Source organism: Erinaceus europaeus, chromosome 2 (assembly GCF_950295315.1).
Source record: "Erinaceus europaeus chromosome 2, mEriEur2.1, whole genome shotgun sequence".
Taxonomy (NCBI): domain Eukaryota; kingdom Metazoa; phylum Chordata; class Mammalia; order Eulipotyphla; family Erinaceidae; genus Erinaceus; species Erinaceus europaeus.
In genome coordinates this window covers 82,669,792-82,689,589 of record NC_080163.1, presented here as the reverse complement: position 1 = coordinate 82,689,589, position 19,798 = coordinate 82,669,792, and the positions used below count along the sequence as shown (strand labels likewise).

Below are 19,798 nucleotides of genomic sequence, written 5' to 3'. Positions count from 1 at the left end.
CCACAAAACAGTCCGCAGTACAGCAGAGTAGATCTGCGTGGTCAGGTTCTTTTTTGTTACGTATGCAATGCTCACCACATTAAAAAAAAATCATTTTGAAAAATAAAGAACAAAATGTTAGAGAATGTTATAGTACCTCCCTCAACAATTCGCACAGCAAACTTGCCCCCATTCTTACATGCTCCTACTTATTCCTACTTATTTCCTATCTAGGACTTAGAACTCAAACTAGGTCTTCTTGGGACCAAGTGGTGGCGCCCCCTGGCTACTTGGTCATGTTATAATGTGCAAGGATCCAGGTTTAAGCCCTGGTCCCCACCTACTAGGGGAAGCTTGATGAATGCTGAAGCAGGGCAGCAGGCATCTATCTCCCTCCCTACCACCCCTTCCCTCTTGATTTCTAGCTGTCTCTAGCTAATAAATAAAGATAATAAAAATAAAAATAAATTAAACTAGGTCTTCTTTACCCATGTAGTTACTAAGTCCTTTATGGCAGCAGCAGTACATTGGGTTTTTCCTATCTCTTCTCATTGTCACTGGGTGTCCCTCCTGCCCTCCCTGCTGCATGCCCCTGCGTAGCCTCTCAAATGCTTAAATCTTGTATGACACATATGTTCTCACACTTTTATGTCTAGTCACAATATCTTATTATAACTGTTGGAGTTCCGACAGTTGTCAGCACTGGGCACCAGGGCATCCAGGGTCTCCTGTACTTATATCATTTTGCATTTTTTGGCCTTTCCTCCTGAGAATGTCATATATGCAAATGCCCATTGACTCTGCCTATAAAAACCTTTGACTGCCTCAGATCTGGATATTTCTCCACTTCTGCTTGCACCACATTGTATTCACAATTCTATCACCTTGTTATCAATATCATATTCTTAGAGACCTTGTGGTGATACACCAGATAGAACACACATATTAATATTTGAGGGGATGCAAGTTCAAACCTCTAGTCGCTACTTGGAGGGGAGAAGCTTCATGAACTGTGAAACAGTGCTTCACGTGTCTTCTCTCTCCCTCTCTTACCTATTTCTCTCTGTCTTTATAAGAAAAGGGGAAGAATAAGGAAATAAGAAGACCACCAAGCCTCAGTGATAAAGAATTTTTTTATTATCTTTATTTGTTAGCTAGCTACAGCCAGAAATTGGGAGGGAAGGGGAGACTGAGAGGGAGAGAGACACCTGCAGCCCTGCTTCACCTCTTGTAAAGCTTTTCCACCTGCAGGCAGGGTCTGGGGGCTTGAACCTGGGTCCTTGCACATTGTAACATGCACTCAACCAGTTGTGCCACCACCCAACCCCACAATAACCAATTTGTTATAAAAGCATCCAAAAGATATCTACTATACAGTTGTCATTTGGGGGTGATTATTTCTTTTTTTTTTTTTCTAATTTTTTTTCTTTCTAAGGGTGTGGATACAGAACTTTGGTGGTGGGTGCAGTGTGGAATTATACACTATAATCTTACAAAATACTATTAATAACAAATAATAACAAATAAAAATAGTTAAGTTTTCTTTTTTCAAAAATTGTTTTAGCCTTAAGATGATGGGCATCTCTGTACCTGAGTAAACTGAGAGTGAGGAGTTACCCTATTCCTTTTTACCCAAGTATTTTAAAAATGATGATGAATAGGTTCATTAGGCTAGTTTTTAATTTTACTAAATTTGCCTTTCCTAGAAAGAATAGAGATGGCAGACAGCATCACCCAGATATTTTGTAAGTGAGCATGTGCCTTTGATTCAGTACCTTTTACTTTTCTGATAGGGTTCCTGTTTGATTAGGCTGAAATGAGTCCCAGAATAGATACGGTAGTGATCAAGTTATCAAGAAGACTATACAGAACTTAATATTTGGTTGTAAGACTCCTGATAACGTTGAATCTTTGAAATGAGAATATATCCTGCAGACTGATAATAAACAAAATACTTTATACTTTTAAATATATAAGTTATCAAATGGTACCATGTTATTAACTGGGACCATATTATTAATTTGCAAGGGCAAAATTTGATTTAAATTATGCTAAATTCCTATGAACAATGGATGTTGTAGAATTTAAGGGAAACTGTTTTTCTACTATTATGAGCATTAGCCTTTGAACATCAGTGGAGATTTTTTTGCATCATTTCTGATCTTGAGATGAGCCAGGAATAAGAAGCAGGGGATGGATACTCAAAACTAGGCCATCAGCTACCATGTGGTATAATTTTGTCCTTAGAGAACACAGTATGTGGAGCGGAAGATTAAGGTCACACTTTTTTTTTTAAAGCTCTATGTAGATGGCAATCTCTTTGCTTTTTTGCACTTAATTTAAAATGTGAAAACATGCACTTTTAGAAAAATAGCACGTCAATGTTTTCTCTCCTTGGCTGGAAATCTATTCTGAATATTTGCATTGATAAAACATATTTAAATTCCTAACTGATTCTCAAGGAAGCCATATGGATGGACTATTTAAGTGACTATATTTTATTGACTAAGGGTTAAAGATAGAGGTGCTGAGATGTGAGGTTACTAAGTGGAGGGAGAGGTTATAAGGAAGTAAAGGGCTCAGTGCCCTGAATGAGTGGGGAGGGGAAAAAGTGTTATAACACCTATTTAGGGGAAAGTGTGAAACTGTGCCCCTCAGACAACAGCCTTGTAAAACATTTCATTTGGGAGTTGGGCAGTAGCACAGTGCATTAAAGTGCAGGTGGCGCAAAGACCAGTATAAGGATCCTGGTTCAAGCCCCCGGCTCCCCACCTGCAGGGGAGTCGCTTCACAAGTAATGAAGCAGGTCTGCAGGTGTCTTTCTCTCCCCCCTGTCTTCCCCTCCTCTCTCCATTTCTCTCTGTTCTATCCAACAACGACATCAATAATAAAACAAGGGTAAAAAGGGGAATAAATTAATAAATATTTTTTAAAATTCATTCACTAAAAAAATAGATGCTCAAAATTTATTTAAACCAACTTTTAAGAAACTTTTTTTTTTTTTTTTTTTTACAGAGTCAGAGCCATAACTGACAGAGTTGGGCTTATGCCTTGTCATGTGCATGGTCCCTGATACCATATGGGAGGTGCCATTGCACCCAGGGAAATTTTGGTTTTGTTTTTTTTTTTAAGTATCCCTCTCTCTCAACATCTGTTTCTCAGTCAGTGAAAATGTGGCTTAAGAGCAGTGAAATTCGGTACATAAAAGTCCCTGGCTCTACAAAAAAACACTATTTTAAAATTTGTGAAGAAGCTATGCATTCAACTCCATGATAGTTATGTATTCTGTGAAGTTTTGTTATACATTTTACTGGCATCAAATGGAAAACATGCTGTTATATTTTCACCAGTTTAACAGCAGAGTATCTGCACTGCTCTTTACTAGATTCTTTTTTTTTTTTTTCCTACCAGAGCACTAATCAGCTCTGGTTTATAGTGGTACAAGGGATTGAACCTGGAACTTTGGGACCTTAGGTATGAGAGTCTCTTTGTATAACCATTATGTTACCTACCTCCACCATTCTATGTTCTTTTCATCCACCACAGAAAGCTTCCAATTTCTTTTTTCCCTCCCTCCCTCACTCCCTTCCTCCCTTTTCTCTCTCTCTCTTTCTCTCTCTCTCTCTCTCTCTTTCTTTCTCTCTCTCTCCAGGCTAATCACTGGGGCTCAGTGTCTGTACTATGAATCCACTGCTCCTGGTGGTCATCTTTTTTCCATTGTTGTTGTTGGTGGTGCTGTTATTGTTGTTGTTGCTGTTGTTGTTGTTGGATAGGACAGAGAAATTGAGAGAGGAGGGGAAGACTGAGGGGGAAGAGGAAGAGACAACTGCAGACCTGCATCACCACTTGCGGTGGGGAGGCAGGGGCAGGGGCTCAAACTATGGTCCTGAAGCTGGTCATTGCTCTTCGCAGTATGTGCACTTAACTAGGTGAGCTATAGCCCAACACCCAAAAGCTTCCAATTTCTGTTTGCAGCTGTGATAACCCACTGTATTGAATGTGTTATAAACCAATTCTCTACTTACGAACTTTAGGGTTTCTTCATCTTCTTCTTCTCCTCTTCTCCTCCTCCTCTTCTTGTTTTAATGTCTGAAAACTAGCATATAATGAAAACTCTTCTGTATATGTCATTTCACTTATGAAGAATACACAATAGGATAAATTCTTGCTTACGATCTATGAGGTTCTTGGTGGGTGACCAAATTGTGATATAGGTAATTCCTATCTGAAGCGAAGTGGTTGTGTTTAGGAGTGATGCTGACACATGGGATTCTTCCACTGTGAAATTCTGATTCACTGACCATTAAAAAGTCTGATAGACATTGCATTGCAGCAAATGACTTTGAGAAAGGATGGTATGGGACAGCCTAACGGAACATTGGGATCCTATTGTGTCTGCTGGACACCACAGGAAGATGGCAGGTTGTGTCTCTGTGTTTAAGACTATACTGTAAACAGTCGCTTTGCGGAGGCGGGACACTGAGGAGAGAGAATCCAAGCGCAGAGGGAACACAATCCTTTATTCGCCTGGGCCCCTCAAGGTTGGGTCCGAGTGCAGTGGTTCAGGCCACGTGGAGCTAGCCAAAAATGGCCGTGCCCGCTACCCACACCAGCCTTCAGTCCCCCAGGTAAAAAAATGGGCGGGAGGGGGGGGGCGGAAGTAGGAGGGCTTTTCATAGGGCAACAGCCAGGAGTGACATGTCGGGACAGCATTGGTTGGGAGAGGCACTTGAGGCACCAGAGTGAGGGCAAAGACTACATCTGCATAATTCCCCAGCAGTAAACTATCACCCTCCCATAAAGTAAACTTTAAAAAGAATACTTGAAAGAAAAAACAATCTTGATGAAAAAGTTGGTATGTGAATTGCTGATGTTCTACCAAAGCAGTCACTTTCTCTCTTTATTTTCTAGTTAGATAGAATTATCATCCTAACACTTTACTGCCACTGCAGGTGAAACACCTATTAGACAAGAATAAATGAAGAAAGCAGCTAATGTAGCCAGGGAGGCAACTCAGCAATAGAGCTCAGAACTTGAATCTGTGAGGCCTTGGCTTTGACCCTGGCACCAAGTATGCCGGAGCAGTGCTTTGGTTCACTGTACCTCTAGTAAAGTGCACACTTTCCTTCTTCCTTGTTTCCTTTTTTTTTTTTTTTTTTTTTTAAAGACAGAGAAAGATTGAAACTTCCTTTAATACGATGGGACCAGGCTCAAACCTGATTTGTACACATGGCAAAACAGCATACTATCCAAGTGAGCTGCACATCTTTAAAATAAAATGAAGGAAAGAAAAGATAGGTAGGCAACAGAAGACTTGAATGATTAGAATACAACCAAACTTTTGAGCTTGTTTCAGAGATTCTATCAGGGGAGCATAGCTACTCATATATACTGGGGGAAGGTCACCTTCTTCTTCTTCTTCTTCTTCTTCTTCTTCTTCTTCTTCTTCTCCTCCTCCTCCTCCTCCTCCTCCTCCTCCTCCTCCTCCTCTTCCTCCTCCTCCTTCATCATCATCATTATAAAAAGGAAATACTTGACAAAAACCATAGGATAAGGGGTACAACTCCACACAATTCCCACTACCAGCTCTCCATATCCCATCCCATCCCCTGATAGCTTTCCTATTCTTTTTTTTTAATATTAATTTATTTTCCCTTTTGTTGCCCTTGTTGTTTTTAATTGTTGTAGTTATGATTGTTGTTGTTATTGATGCCATCATTATTGGATAGGACAGAAGAGAAATGGAGAGAGGAGGGGAAGACAGAGAGAGAGAGAGAGAGAGAGAAAGATAGACACCTGCAGACCTGTTTCACCACTTGTGAATCGACTCCCCTGCAGGTGGGGGGTGGGGAGGGGCTCGAACCAGGATCCTCATGTGGGTCCTTGCACTTTGCACCACCTGCGCTTAACCTGCTGCGCTACCGCCCAATTCCCGCTTTCCTATTCTTTATTCCTCTGGGATTATGGACCCAAGGTCATTATGGGGTACAGAAGGTGTAGTTGCTTCACCGCTGAACATGGGTGTTGACAGGTTGATCCATACTCCCAACCTGTCTCTTTCCCTGGTGGGTCAGAACTCTGGGGAATTGGAGCTCTAGGAAACATTGGTGGGGTTGTCTGTCCAGGGAGGTCTGGTTGGCATCATGTTAGCATCTGGAACCTGGTGACTGAAAAGATTATTTTTATAAAGCCAAACAAATTGTTGACTAATCATGAACCTAAAGGCTGGAATATTGCTGATGAAGATTTGGGGTTTCCATTTTAAAGATAGCTAGTAGGCCCATTTTAGTTATATTCCAAGGGGCCCATGACTATACTAGTTTTTGTTTGTTTGTTTTGTTTTTCTGATCCTGACATCTGATACGTCATCTTTTTCTACAGAGTGCAGCTGGGGGTGGGGGGCTCATATGGAGTGAGAGAGGAACGGGAAACCTGCCTCGCCAGCCACATCAGCCAAATCAACCCTGGTGATTAGTGGGGTAACAGAATCAGCCAGGAGGCCCTCAGATTCAGAATACAACCACACTTGAATAGTCAATATTTCCCAGTGTGCACCTTATCAAAAACTATTTACGTTTATTCTAGAATGATCTCAGCAACAATCCTAATTTAGATTTGGGGTCTAGAGAATTTTTTAAACTTTCAAAGGATATATGTGCCCTTATACGTATAACAGCTCCAGAATATGGAGAATGAAACTCTTTAAGTACACATTACTATTTTGTTAGCAAAAACTAAAGCAACCAAAATATAATAAAATGTACAAATACCACTATCACTTGTGGACCGTAGCTATTTAATTCTCAAAAATAAACCAGGGAAAAGCTTAACTGTTTGAGACATAACCTGAAAGAAAGTATGAGTTTGTCTCAGGCATTGAGGCCACCATGGCATAGGAAAAGCCTTTAAGAAGTACTGACTTGAAAAGAACCTAACAGGGCAGGGGTAGATAGCATAATGGTTATGCAAACAGACTCTCATGCCTGAGGTTCTAAAGTGCCAGGTTCAATCCCCTGCACCACCATAAAACAGAGCTGAGCAGTACTCTGGTAAAAAAATAATAATAATAAAATAAAATAATAAATAATGGTTTCAGAGGTAAAATAAGGAGCTAGCATGCCCAACTCTGATCTCTTAGTTTTTACACATGTGAATAGTATTGACTGATTCTGTACAAAATGCCTTCTGAGAAACATATCTATGCCTTAAATAGATCAGCATAAAAAGTCTAGAAATGTTAATAAAACAAATATTTAAGAAATTATAAACTTGGGGCTGGATCTAGCACATCTGGTTGAGTGCACATGTGACAGTGTGCAAGGACCCAGGTACAAGTCCCTGGTCCCCACCTGGAGGGGGAGAAGCTTCTCGAACCATGAAGCCATGCTATAGGTGTCTCTGTCTCTCTCCCTTTCTCTCTCCCCTCCCCTCTAGGTCTCCATGTCTCGAGCAAATAAATAAAAAGAAATGATGAACTTAAAGAGGTTTATTAATAAATGATGATTCCAATAAGTATTAGTAACACATAGCAAAGCTACAAGAATTAAACTTGTTTTAATACATGAATACATACAATGGCCATTGAGTTGAATTTTTTTTGATTTGTATAAATTATGAAAATTTTATAGGAAATGTAGATATTTATGTGTAGTTTTTTAAAAAAAAAATTTTATTTGTTGTTGGATAGAGACAGAGAGAAATTGAGAGAGAAGGGGGAGATAGAGAGGAAGAGAGACAGAGAAACACCTGCAGACCTGCTTCACTACCTATGAAGCGACTCCCCTGCAGGTGAGGAGCCATGGGCTTGAACTGGGATCCAAACCAGTCCTTGCACTTTGTACCATGTGTGCTTAACCTGCTGTACTAGTGCCTGACTCCCATTTATGTGTAGTTTTATTGTAATGAGTAATTATCAGAGAGTTTAAATGCATTAAAATATCATCGTAGATTCTCAAACTTTTTAAAATTGATGTAGTAATTTACATCTTCGTCTCCATTTTCCAGAATGGCAGGGACCAGTAGAGATTTGGATTCAGAAGCATAGATTCTGACAATAAATTTGTTCTGTAAAAATTAGAGAACATGAGAATAATTGATTAACAGTAAAACAAAATTATCATAAGAACATTGTAGGAATGTCAGAAATCATGTAAGTAAAGGAATATGAATCTCTGAAATTTTTACAAATTTCAAAGTAGTTTGACTTTTTTTTTTTTTTACTAATATAGTCACTTTACAAAGTTGTTCTTCAGAACTTTATTATTTTGACTATTGCTTACTTTATGTGTTGTGGAAGTGGTGCTTGCTAATTAACAATTTTTAATAAAGAATATTGATTAAGTACCCTCCCCCGCCTTTAAGATATATTTTTTAGTGCTCTGGGTGTATAGGAGTTAGTCATGGAAAACAACCAGGAAAGATGAGAACCTTTTTGTTTTGATTTGAAAAGTTTGAGTATATTTTGCCATTGGTTCTTGGGTCATGAGTACTGAGTTGTCTTTCTGTTCCTTTAAGTAGTCACTGTGGTTGTCCTGAGAGAACCATCAGTTTATAAAGTTGTCTTAGGTTTGTTACTATATAATGTAGATGCCATAGGGAATGCCTCTAAAAATAAGAAAACATTTGTTTTTATATTTTCTCAGTTTTTATTTATTTTTATTTAATTTTTTTGGGGGGGAGCCTACTCCAAGAAACTCGGCAACTTGCTTCCTGTTTATCTGATTGTTTAGTATTTAAAGTAACAGATATTTGGAATTGTTCCACAGTGGAACAATTTTTTTAATTTAAAATAGTGATTCCCAAAGCACTGTGACATAGAAAGTAATTATCACCTTAGATAAATTTAGAGCATTAGTTATTATCATTTATTTTTTATTTATTTTTTTTTTTAATTTTTTATTTAAGAAAGGATTAGTGAACAAAAGCATAAGGTAGGAGGGGTACAATTTTTAAAAACACAAACTTTGTTGCTACTTTGCAGGTAGGGGGAGAGGTCAGCAAAGCTTATATTTCATACAAAACAGAACAGTACAGTCATCAGAAATATAGTGCTGTTAGCGTGAACTTAAAGATAAGGGACAAAATGTGAGTAAAATGTATGCGATGACCTAATAGTAATTAGAAAATGATTCTAGGGGGCCAGGCGGTATCACAGTGGGTTAAGTGCGCATGGTGCAAAGCATAAGGACCTGCTTAAGGATTCCGGTTTGAGCCCCCGGCTCCCCACCTGCAGGAGGGTTGCTTCACAAGTGGTGAAGCAGGTCTGCAGGTGTTTATCTTTCTCTCCCCAGTGGTGAAGCAGGTCTGCAGGTGTCTATCTTTCTCTCCCCCTCTGTCTTCCCCATCTCTCTCGATTTCTCACTGTCCTATCCAACAACAATGACAGTAATAATAATAATAATGATAAACAACAAGAGCAACAAAAGGGAAAAAAAAATAGCTTCCAGGAGCAGTGGGTTTGTAGTGCAGGCACCAAGCCCCAGCAATTACCCAATAACCCTGGAGACAAAAGAGAGAGAGAGAGAGAGAGAGAGAGAATGATTCTTCTACAGTATAAATCTTTGTAATATGAAGCCACCAGCCAGAAAAAGATAAGTATTCAAAAATGTGTAGGGAAAAGAAAGGCATTCAAGGTTCAAACATTTGTAGTTTTCTTTCACTCATATTATGAGAATACAGTCAGGGTATTTGTTAGTCAACTATCTGTACTACCAGTCTAGCTAGAAAATTAGAAACTGATGTCAGCATCATTATGCACATGACATTCATATTTCTAGACCGCTAAATTTATTTACTTGATACACATTATTTTATGCACCAAATAAATGTTTCAAAGTCAGAATTAAAGCCAATGTCTGTTTATAAATTCTAAATATCTAGCTATTTGTTTACTATGTTTCCTTATCTATGTGCTTTTTTAATGTAAATATAACTTAAATACGTTTCTAAGACTTACCTAGTTGTTTTGAACACATGGTGGTTGTTATAAAAAATGAATAGCACATACTTTAGTGCTTATAATAATTCCTTTTGCAGTTGAAAAGGGCAGGCCAAAGACTCCCAGAAGCTTATGTATCCAGACACAGACGTCTCCAGATGTGCTGTCTTCTGAAAAAGCACTTGAATTGACTCAATATAAAACAAAATGTGAAAACCAAAGTGGATTTATCCTGCAGCTCAAGCAGCTTCTTTCCCATGGCAATGTCAAGTTCGAAGCACTAACAGTTGTGATTCAGCACCTGCTGTCTGAGGTAAGGATACATACCCTCTCTTCCCATGGAAGGGAAGTGGGGTCATTACTTTCGCACGTGTAAGTATTTTTTTAAAATTTATTTATTCCCCCTTTTTGTTGCACTTGGTGTTTTTATTGTTGTAGTTATTATTGCTATTGATGTCGTCATTGTTGGATAGGACAGAGAAATGGAGAGAGGAGGGGAAGACAGAGGGGGAGAGAAAGACACCTGCAGACCTGCTTCACCACTTGTGAAGCGACCCCCCTGTAGGTGGGGAGCCGGGGGCACGAACTGGGATCCTGATGCAGTTTTTGCGCTTTGCACCTGGTACGCTACCACCTGACTCCTGAACTTGTGAGTATTTTAATACTGATAATTGGTTAGATAAGATACAGTGCATTCGGTTATGTTCTTGTCTACTCACTTGACACTGAGTCAATCTGCAGAAATTTGCCATGTAAACATTGAAGTACTTCTTTTCGTCTCCAGAATTGCTTAGACCAATAGAGATAACTGGCTATCATACTTCTCTATACCTCCAGAATATATGAACAGTAACTTTATTATATTTTTTTACTTATTTTTTGGTATAAACTGTAGTAGATTCCCATGTCACAGCTATTTCAATACTTTGAAAAATAAGATTGATCCTATTTATAGGTCAAAAGCCTCACTCAGGTAACTCCTAGTTTGAGTCTAGGGATTCTTCAGAATTTCCACCCATTGCTTAAATAATTTGTAGTACAACAAAAGAAAAACAGATTTTCTTTGTTTACTTACTCTAGCTTTATGTTCCAGAAGGATATTAATTTAGGAACAAGTTAAAATTCATTGAGAAAATAAAGTTTCTGTGAGCATATGCTACTGGCATAGCAACAAAAACTGTAATTATCTTAGAGAAAACACTGGGATAAGAATGTTTGCTTGCGCTTTTTGGATATTTTTAAATTAGTTTTAGAATGAGAATGTGGGGCTGGGTGGTGGCGCATCTGGTTGAGTGCACATATTACAGTGCTTAAGGACCCAGTTTGAGCCCCCAATCCCCACCTGCAGGGGAAAAGCTTCACAAGTAGTGAAGCGGGGCTGCAGATGTCTCTCTGTCTCTCTCCCTCTCTATCACCCCCTTCCCTCTCAATTTCTGGCTGTTTCTAGCCAATAAATAAAGATAATAAAAATTAAAATAAACATTAAAAATTGTAGAAAAAAAGAGAATGTATGGCATCTCAAGGGTGATAAAAGTTGTTTGATTTGCTTATCTTATAGTGCAGTTCAGTCTAAGAAACCTAAATTCATTTCCACAAAGGCTACTATGCTGTGGTGGCCTATCTAGGGTTAGGAGAAAGGCAACTATAACTTAGTCTGTGCCTTTGATAGTTTACCAAACTTGTAGACAGCTTATATATGAATATGTCCTGAACATCTTAGTTTTATTAAAATACATTATTTGAAAGGAAGGTAGAAACATTCACCTATTTTATTGTTACAGTGGTGTACACTACATTCTTTATCTAATGTAAGGAAGACATTAAGAGGTTTCTATAAGTAAAATTGAAAATCACATAACATCAAATATAGAGAACAGTTAGTCTATTTAGAAATAAACTATTTTGTTTTACTATATGTAGCCCAATTCCATATTCAATTCTTTATAAAAATACAATATATATATATATATATATATATATATACACACACACACACACACACACACACACACACACACATATATATATTGCATATTACATACATCAGGGCTCTCCTCAGCTCTGGCTGATGGTGCTGTGGAATGAACCTTGGACCTTGGAGCCTCAGGCACAAGAAAGTCTTTTGCATAACCATTATGCAGCCTCCCTAGTACACCACATCTAGTTCTTGCCTTTGTCCTTATGTGAAATCAGTTATCATGGGGTTAGGGATTTAGTGAAGCAGTTTACTTAACAAACTTTTATGCCTGAAGCTCAGAAGTTAGTGTTTCAGTCCCTGGCACTACTATAACCCAGAGACTAGCAGGGCTCTGGTAAAAAAAAAATCAACTTAGTCTATACTATTTCTTCCCCTTTTTTTGTCTTTTTCATTCCCTCTAATGTCATCCTTCTTCAAACCCTAGGTAAAATATCCATTAGACTGTAACTTCTTTTTTTGTTCTTTTCTTTCTTGGGGGATTCATGGTTTATAGTCAATAGTAAAATACAGTAGTTTGTACATGTTTAACATTTCTTAGTTTTCTTTAAAGATTTTATTTATTGATTGATTTGAAAAATTAGAGGAGAGAGAGAAAGAACAAGACATCACTCTGGTACATGTGCTGCTGGGGATTGAACTCAAGATCTCATGCTTGAGAGACCAGTGCTTTATCCATTGCGCCACCTCCCAGACCATGCATTTCTTAGTTTTCCACATAACAGTCTAACCTCCTCTAGGCCCTCTCTCTACCATCATGTTCCAGGACCTGAATCCCCTCCCCCCGCCACCCCAGAATCCTTTACTTTGGTGCAATACACTGACTCCAGTCCAAGTTCTACTTTGTGTTTTCCTTTCTGTTCTCATTTTTCAATTTATGTCTGTGAGTAGGATCATCCCATATTCATCTTTCTCTTTCTGGCTTATCTCACTTAACATGACTCCTTCACACTCCAGCCAAATGAAGTGAAGAAGGTGAATTCACCATTTTTAATAGCTGAGTAGTATTCCACTGTATATATACCATGGTTTACTCAGTCATTCATCTGTTGGTGGGCATCTAGCTTGCTTCCAGATTTTGGGTAATACCAATTGGGCTGCTATGAACATAAGTGTATGCAAATCTTCTTGAGTGGGTCTGTTTGTTTCCTTAGGATATATCCTTAAGAGAGGAATTGCAGGGTCATATGGTTGGTCCACTTGTAACCTTCTGAGAGTTCTCCAGACTGCTCTCCACTGGGGTTAGGCCAATTTACATTCCCACAAGCATTGCAGGAGGATCCCTTTGTCTCTTCAGCATCTGTTGTTGCTTCCTTTTCTGATGTGTGACATTCTCACAGATGTTAAGTGGTATCTCATTGTTGTCTTTATTTGCATTTCTGTGACAATCAATGACTTGGAGCATTTTTTCATATGTTTGTTGGCTTTTTGGATCTCTTCTTGGGTGAATATTCTGTTCATAGCCTCTCCGCATTTTTGGATGGAGGTCATTTGTTTTCTTGTTGCTGAAGTCTGGTGAGCTCTTTATATATTTTGGTTATTAGCCTCTTTTCTGATGTATAGCATGTAAAGATCTCCCATTCTACAAAGTGTCTGTTTGGTAGTGGTATCTTTTACTGTGCAGAAGCTTTTATTTTTGTTTTAGTCTTCCTTGCAACTCAAGGATTCATTTCGTTGCCTGTAAAATTTAGATGGAAAAAAGTTCTCCGAATATTTTCCTCTAAGTATTTGATAGTTTCTGGTCTAAGATCCAAGTCCTTGATCCATTTGGAATTTACTTTTCTGTTTGCTGAAATGTAGTGGTTCAGTTTCATTCTTTTGCACGTTTTAACCCATTTTTTCCAATTTGTTGAAGAGACTCTGCTTTCCCCATTTGATAGTTTGGGTACCTTTGTCAAAGATTAGATGTCCACAGGTGTGGGAGTTTATTTCTGGTCTCTCAATTCTATTCCACTGGTGAGTGTCTATTTACAGTACCAGGCTGTTTTGATTACAGGGGCCCTATAATACAGTTTGAGATCTGGGAGTGTCATACCTCCAGTTCTGTTCTTTTTTCTCAGGATAGTTTTGGCAATTCTAGGTATTTTCTAGTTCCAGATAAATATCTGTAGCTTTTGTTCTATTCTCCTAAAAAAAAAAAATTGGGTGTCATCTTGGTGGGGATTGCATTAAGTTTGTATATGGCTTTGGGTAGTATATTCATTTTGATGATATTAATTCTTCCAACCTGTGAACATGGAATATCTTTCCACTTCTTTGTGTCTTTTTCTGTTTTCTTGAATAGTGACTCATAAATTTCAGTATACAAGTCTTTCACTTCTTTTGTTGGATTTATTCCTAGATATTTTATTGTTTTTGTTGCTATAGTACAAGGGATTGATTGCAAGACTGGCCAGCTCCTCATGGGGCGCGAGCGCTTCCACACTACAATCATCATCTCTGGCATTATGCTATTCCACTGCAGAATACTGTGCCCCAGTATGGTTCCGTAGCCCCCATGTCCACTTGGTCGATTCCAAATTATATTCCTCCATGAGGATCATTTCTGGAACCATCCGTTCCACCCGGTTCCATGGCTGCCAGTTCTTAGCAACATCGCCCCGCCAGATATTCGTCAGGATGCGGCATCATCTAAGTTCATTTCCCACATCTATGCTCGACCGGACCTGCCAATATACGTGGATATCTTCGCCCACCCTGTTCAACGCTTGACGTCTCGTCACCCAATCTTGTCCCCTACGCCTACACTGAACTTCTCTGTTCCAGACTCTTGGAAACAGAGTTGGCAGTCAGCTGAGGTAAAGAACAAACACCTCATCACAGACCCCTGCAAGCGTCAACCCGGCTTTGACCTAGCACGTTATGATTGGGCCCTCCTCAATCGCTATCGAACAGGCCATGGCCGGTGCGCCGCTATGTTCCATCGCTGGGGAGCCAGGGACGACCCGAACTGCCCCTGCGGCTACAGACAGACTCTGACCCACATAGTCAACGACTGCCACCTCTCCAGATTCAAAGGAGGTCTGGAAACTTTACATCAGGCTCAACCTGACGCTGTTGACTGGCTATGGAAGAAGGGCAAATGCTAGAAGAAGAAGAAGGGATTGATTTCTAGATTTCTTGTTCTGCTACCTTAGTATTTGCATAGAGGAATGCCATTAACTTTTGTATGTTAATTTTGCAGCCTGACACCTGACTGTATTGCCTGATAATTTCTAAAAACCTCCTGCTGGATTCCTTAGGCTTTTCTATGTATACTATCATATCATCTGCAAATAATGAGAGTTTGACTTCTTCCCTTCCATTCTGTATCCTTTCAATTCCTTCCTACTGCCTTCTTGCTATGGCAAGAACTTCCAACACTACGTTGAATAGTAATGGTGATAGTGGGCAGCCCTGTGTACTACCTGATTTGAGGGAGAATGCTTCCAGTTTTCCATTTAGCTGTACGTTTGCTATATATGGATTCCACTATCTTAAAGGACTATCTATTCCCATTTTTGTAGTGTTTTGATCATAAAGGGATGTTGGATTTCTTCAAAGGCTTTTTCTGCATCTATTGAGATAATCATGTGGTTTTTGGTCTTTTATTGATGTGGTGGATCACATTCATTAATTTGCATGTATTAAACCAGCCTTAAATCCCTGAGATAAGCCCCACTTGGTCATGATGCACAATCTTTTTAATGTACTCCTGTATCTGGATGGCTAGAATTTTGTTCAGTATGTTAGGATATATATTCATCAGAGATATTGGTCTGTAATTTTCTTTTTTATTGTGTCCCTGTCTGCTTTTGGTATCAGGGTGATGTTGGCTTCATAGAAGCTGAAAGAGCATATTCCTGTGTCTTCAGTCTTTTGGAAGAGCTTTGAAAGTAGAGGTATTAACTCTTCTTTGGAGGTTTTGTAGAGGAGAAGCAAAAGAAATTTAATATCTGCTGAGTATCTTTTTTAGTGCCAGATATTATGATATAACTAAATATTTTCCTAAAACTTCAAATTTACAAGTAAGAAAATTGAGGCATTAGAGTTATAAGCAATTTGGTTTTTTTTAATTACCTTTTATTTATTTATTGGATAGAGACAGCCAGAAATTGAGAGGTAAGGGGTGATAGAGAGAGAGAGAGACACCTCTGCAGCCCTGCTTCACCACAGTAAAGCTTTCCCCCTGCAGGTGGGGACCACAGGCTCAGACTTGGGTCCTTAAATATTATAACATGTGCACTCAACCAGGTGTGCCACTGCAGCAGCCCCAGCATTTGATTTGTTTCAAAGACAATATGCTGAAAGCAGAATCTGTATCTAGTTCTTAATTAGGAAACTACCCCAGCAAGTGGCAGTACCTTATACATACTAGACAGTGTATGCATGAATGAATGAATGAATGATGAGAGGATGGAATCCCAGGTATAATGTGAAAATATACAGTCTTTATGTGTGCTCCTTGTTCTTTTCTAGCTCTTTATAGTCAGTTAAATATTTACTGATTGCCAAATGTGTACAGGGCACTGTTATAAAACAGTTGGAAAGATATGCCTAGGGGAATAGTTAAGCAATTTTTTCAAGAGATATTTTCTTAACCCTTTGTTTTTCTCTCTCTCTTTTTTAAATTTTATTTTTGCCACCAGGCTTATTGCTGGGACTTAGTGCTTGGGCTTAGTGCCAGCAGTATGAATCCACCACTCCAGGTGGCTGGTTTTCTTTCTTTCTTTCTTTCTTTCTTTCTTTCTTTCTTTCTTTCTTTCTTTCTTTCTTTCTTTCTTTTCCTTCCTTCCTGCCTGCCTTCTTTCCTGCCTTCCTTTCTTTTTTTATTGGATAAGACAGAAGAAATTGAGAGGGAATGGGAGATAAAGATAGATACCTGAAGACTTGCTTTACTACTCATGAAGCATCCCCTCTGCAGATGGAGAGTGGGGGCTCAAACCCAGGTCCTTGCACATGGTAACATGTGCACTTAATTGGGTTCATCACCACCTGCCCCCCAGCCCTTTGTTGCTCTTATCCCCATTACAGATGGAATAGGTAGATAGAAGGGTATAGATATATATTGATATATTCTCATTATCAATAACTTTTTCTAAATAACTATGGAATATTAAAATCTGAAATGAAATGTCTGATTATTGTATTTATTACCATTAATCTATTTTTTTTAATAATGACAGACTTCCAATTTTGGTCACTAATGTAATTCATTGCATTGCAGGAATTCTAACATGTTTTGTGAATTTAGAAAGTGTACTAGGCTCTATCTCATAAGACATACTATATTGTTAGTTTTAAGTTTGCTTTAACTTTGATATATCCTTGCATGGTAGTTAAGTGTTCTATATAGACAACCAAAGTGAAGGACAATGTTGACAGTTGTAATCCTTATTTCTTCATACATGGGTGTTTGTATAAGATTATAGATAAAACTAAATAGAATCAAGGTCAACCCCTAAAAAATTGAACTACTTTTTCAGTGTACCTCACCATTTTAAAAATTATTTATTTGTAGGTAGAATCTAGCCTCAAGTAGCACCTAAGCAAGGAAAAACTGAATGACAATAACAATTTATAGGAAAATGTCTCCAAACAAAAAAAAAATGTGTCTGTAATTTATTGTATGGGCAGTGGGAAGGAGATTAGTCATAACCATCTAATATGACTCTTCTGCAAAATTCCGTGTGCTATTGTTGCTATTCATTTGCTAGCCAGTTCAGACCCACTGATGGGACAACAGTCAGACATTAAGTGCCTGTGTCTCTGTGACTATTAATTAAATCCTGGTGAATCCATTTTTCTTTGACTACTGTATGTTTTTAATGCATGTGTATAAAAGCATTTTTCTATATAGACTCCCATCTCCTTTTTCATATCATATAGAAATCTTCATGTTGCAATACCACAGAAATTAAATAAACTTGTTATCTAAACTATGAAAGGTTTCTCATCCAAGACAGAGACATGAATGTAAGAGTTGCCAAATGGAAAGAAACAGGCAGTCAGTATCTAAGTGACAAAATGCATTTTATCATATAGAAGTAATGGATAAGGGCCTTAAAGGATTAGATATAAACCAGCCCTTGAGAAGTATACATTGTGGTTTGGGCATTATGGTCAGTGTTGCTTAAAGGATTGTATGTAAAGTCCTTGATTTTTTTTTTTTTCATCATTCTGTACTGTGTCTTGTCAGGCAAGGTCATCTGTCTTAAGAGATGATCAAAGAATTGGGCCAGGACACTTTACTTCTACCTAGGTCCCAAGCTTATTCAAGGTCATGTCTTAATTTTTTTTTCATGTCATTCATGGTATATGAAATGGCGTTTGACTAATTGGTACTAGGCAATAACCAATTCAAAAGGAAAAGCCCTCTCTAGGCATTTGGAGGGGAGGGCATTGTCTATGATTGACATTTAGCATTCATAAGAAGGTTTTATAGTGACTCAGGTAAAGAAAACTATACATTTTAGATTGGAGTGGGATTTATATATGTTGGGTGAGACTTAGAAAAGGAGTCAAGTTTAAAAAAGAATTGGGCAGTTGACATTTGTGGAAGTGGTGTGAAGGATTTGTTTTTTAAATAAGGTCAATGAAAAGCTATTTTTGAGGAAGAGCATTATATGTACAAGGAATATGAAGTAATAATATAGCAGTCCTCTACGAAGTAATGTGGAGGATTAATAAGGATTGGGTGAAAGGTTGTATTAATAGAAAAGTGCAGTGGATTCAAAACACACTAGGAAGGGGGAGTCGGCTGGTAGCGCAGCGGACTAAGCTCAGGTGGCGTGAAGTGCAAGGACTGGGTGAGGATCCCGGTTTGAGCCCCTGGCTCCCCACCTGCAGGGGAGTCGCTTCACAGGCAGTGAAGCAGGTCTGCAGGTTTCTTTCTCTCCTCATCTCTGTATTCCCCTCCTCTCTCCATTTCTCTCTGTCCTATCCAGCAACGATAACATCAATAACAACAACAATAACTACAACAAGAAAACAAGGGCAACAAAAGGGAATAAATAAATATAAAAAAACACACACTAGAAAGGAAGAACTGACTAACATTGACACAATCCATTTAGAAAAAGAATAGTCAGAGCTTAGGGTTTTCCTGTTACTGTGCTTGGAATTGACTGACACTGGAAGATATATATGGCTTCCAGGCATTCAAGACAGGATAGGTGACTACAGTGAAAATATACCAGGGATTATTGAAATTTCCTGCCCTCAAAAATCTTTCCTATTCAATAAGGGAAAAGATTATGTATTTTTGTGATAGAACATCAGTTATCACAAAAGTACTTTTCAAAGTAATAAAAAATAGACTGGTTTTATAATCCTTATTTTCCATAAACTTGAATGATTCAACATCCTTGACAGTTTATCCATGAACTAGAAATAATACTATTGGAAAGTGTGAATTGCAAGCAAGTTGATTGAATACAGGATTGCATGTGTGGATATATATATATATATATATTTTATCTTTGAACCACTATTTTATTTCTATTCACGTGTGGCGATCTAATAAAGCCATTAGCTGGTTTTTCCACCACTTGGGTGACAAAACTTGCTAATGGTTATTTGAGCTAGATTACTAAGAAAATCAAGATTTACATTTATCAGATTAAAAGAAGCTTATATATCTTACTTAATTTTTTCTCATTTTTACCCAAGTTGATTTCCCTCTAACTTTCCTTTTTTACATTAAAAAGCCAATTACAGGAATCAGATGGTGGTTTCACTTGGTTGAGTATACATGTCACTATGCATAAGGACCTAGGTTCAAGCCCCCAGTCTCCACTTTCAGAGGGGAAGGTTCACAACAGTGAAGCAATGCTACAGGTGTCTGTCTCTCTCCCTTTTTTGTCTCTCAAAAAAATAAAGTACAAAAAAGCATAAAACCTTTTTTTTAAAGAAGAAATCATCCTTTA

General features: G+C 38.3%; 1 protein-coding gene across 9 annotated transcripts in view; it reads left to right on the top strand.

Annotated features, from left to right (window-relative positions):
- MTUS1 (microtubule associated scaffold protein 1) overlaps positions 1-19,798 on the top strand; it is a 165,928-nt gene that overhangs the window by 116,646 nt on the left and 29,484 nt on the right. For all 9 annotated transcript variants that reach the window (XM_007516286.3, XM_060183457.1, XM_060183481.1 and 6 more), the window contains one exon: positions 10,015-10,229. In XM_007516286.3, coding sequence (XP_007516348.2) covers positions 10,015-10,229 — 215 coding nt within the window. The remainder of the gene's footprint in view (positions 1-10,014; positions 10,230-19,798) is intronic.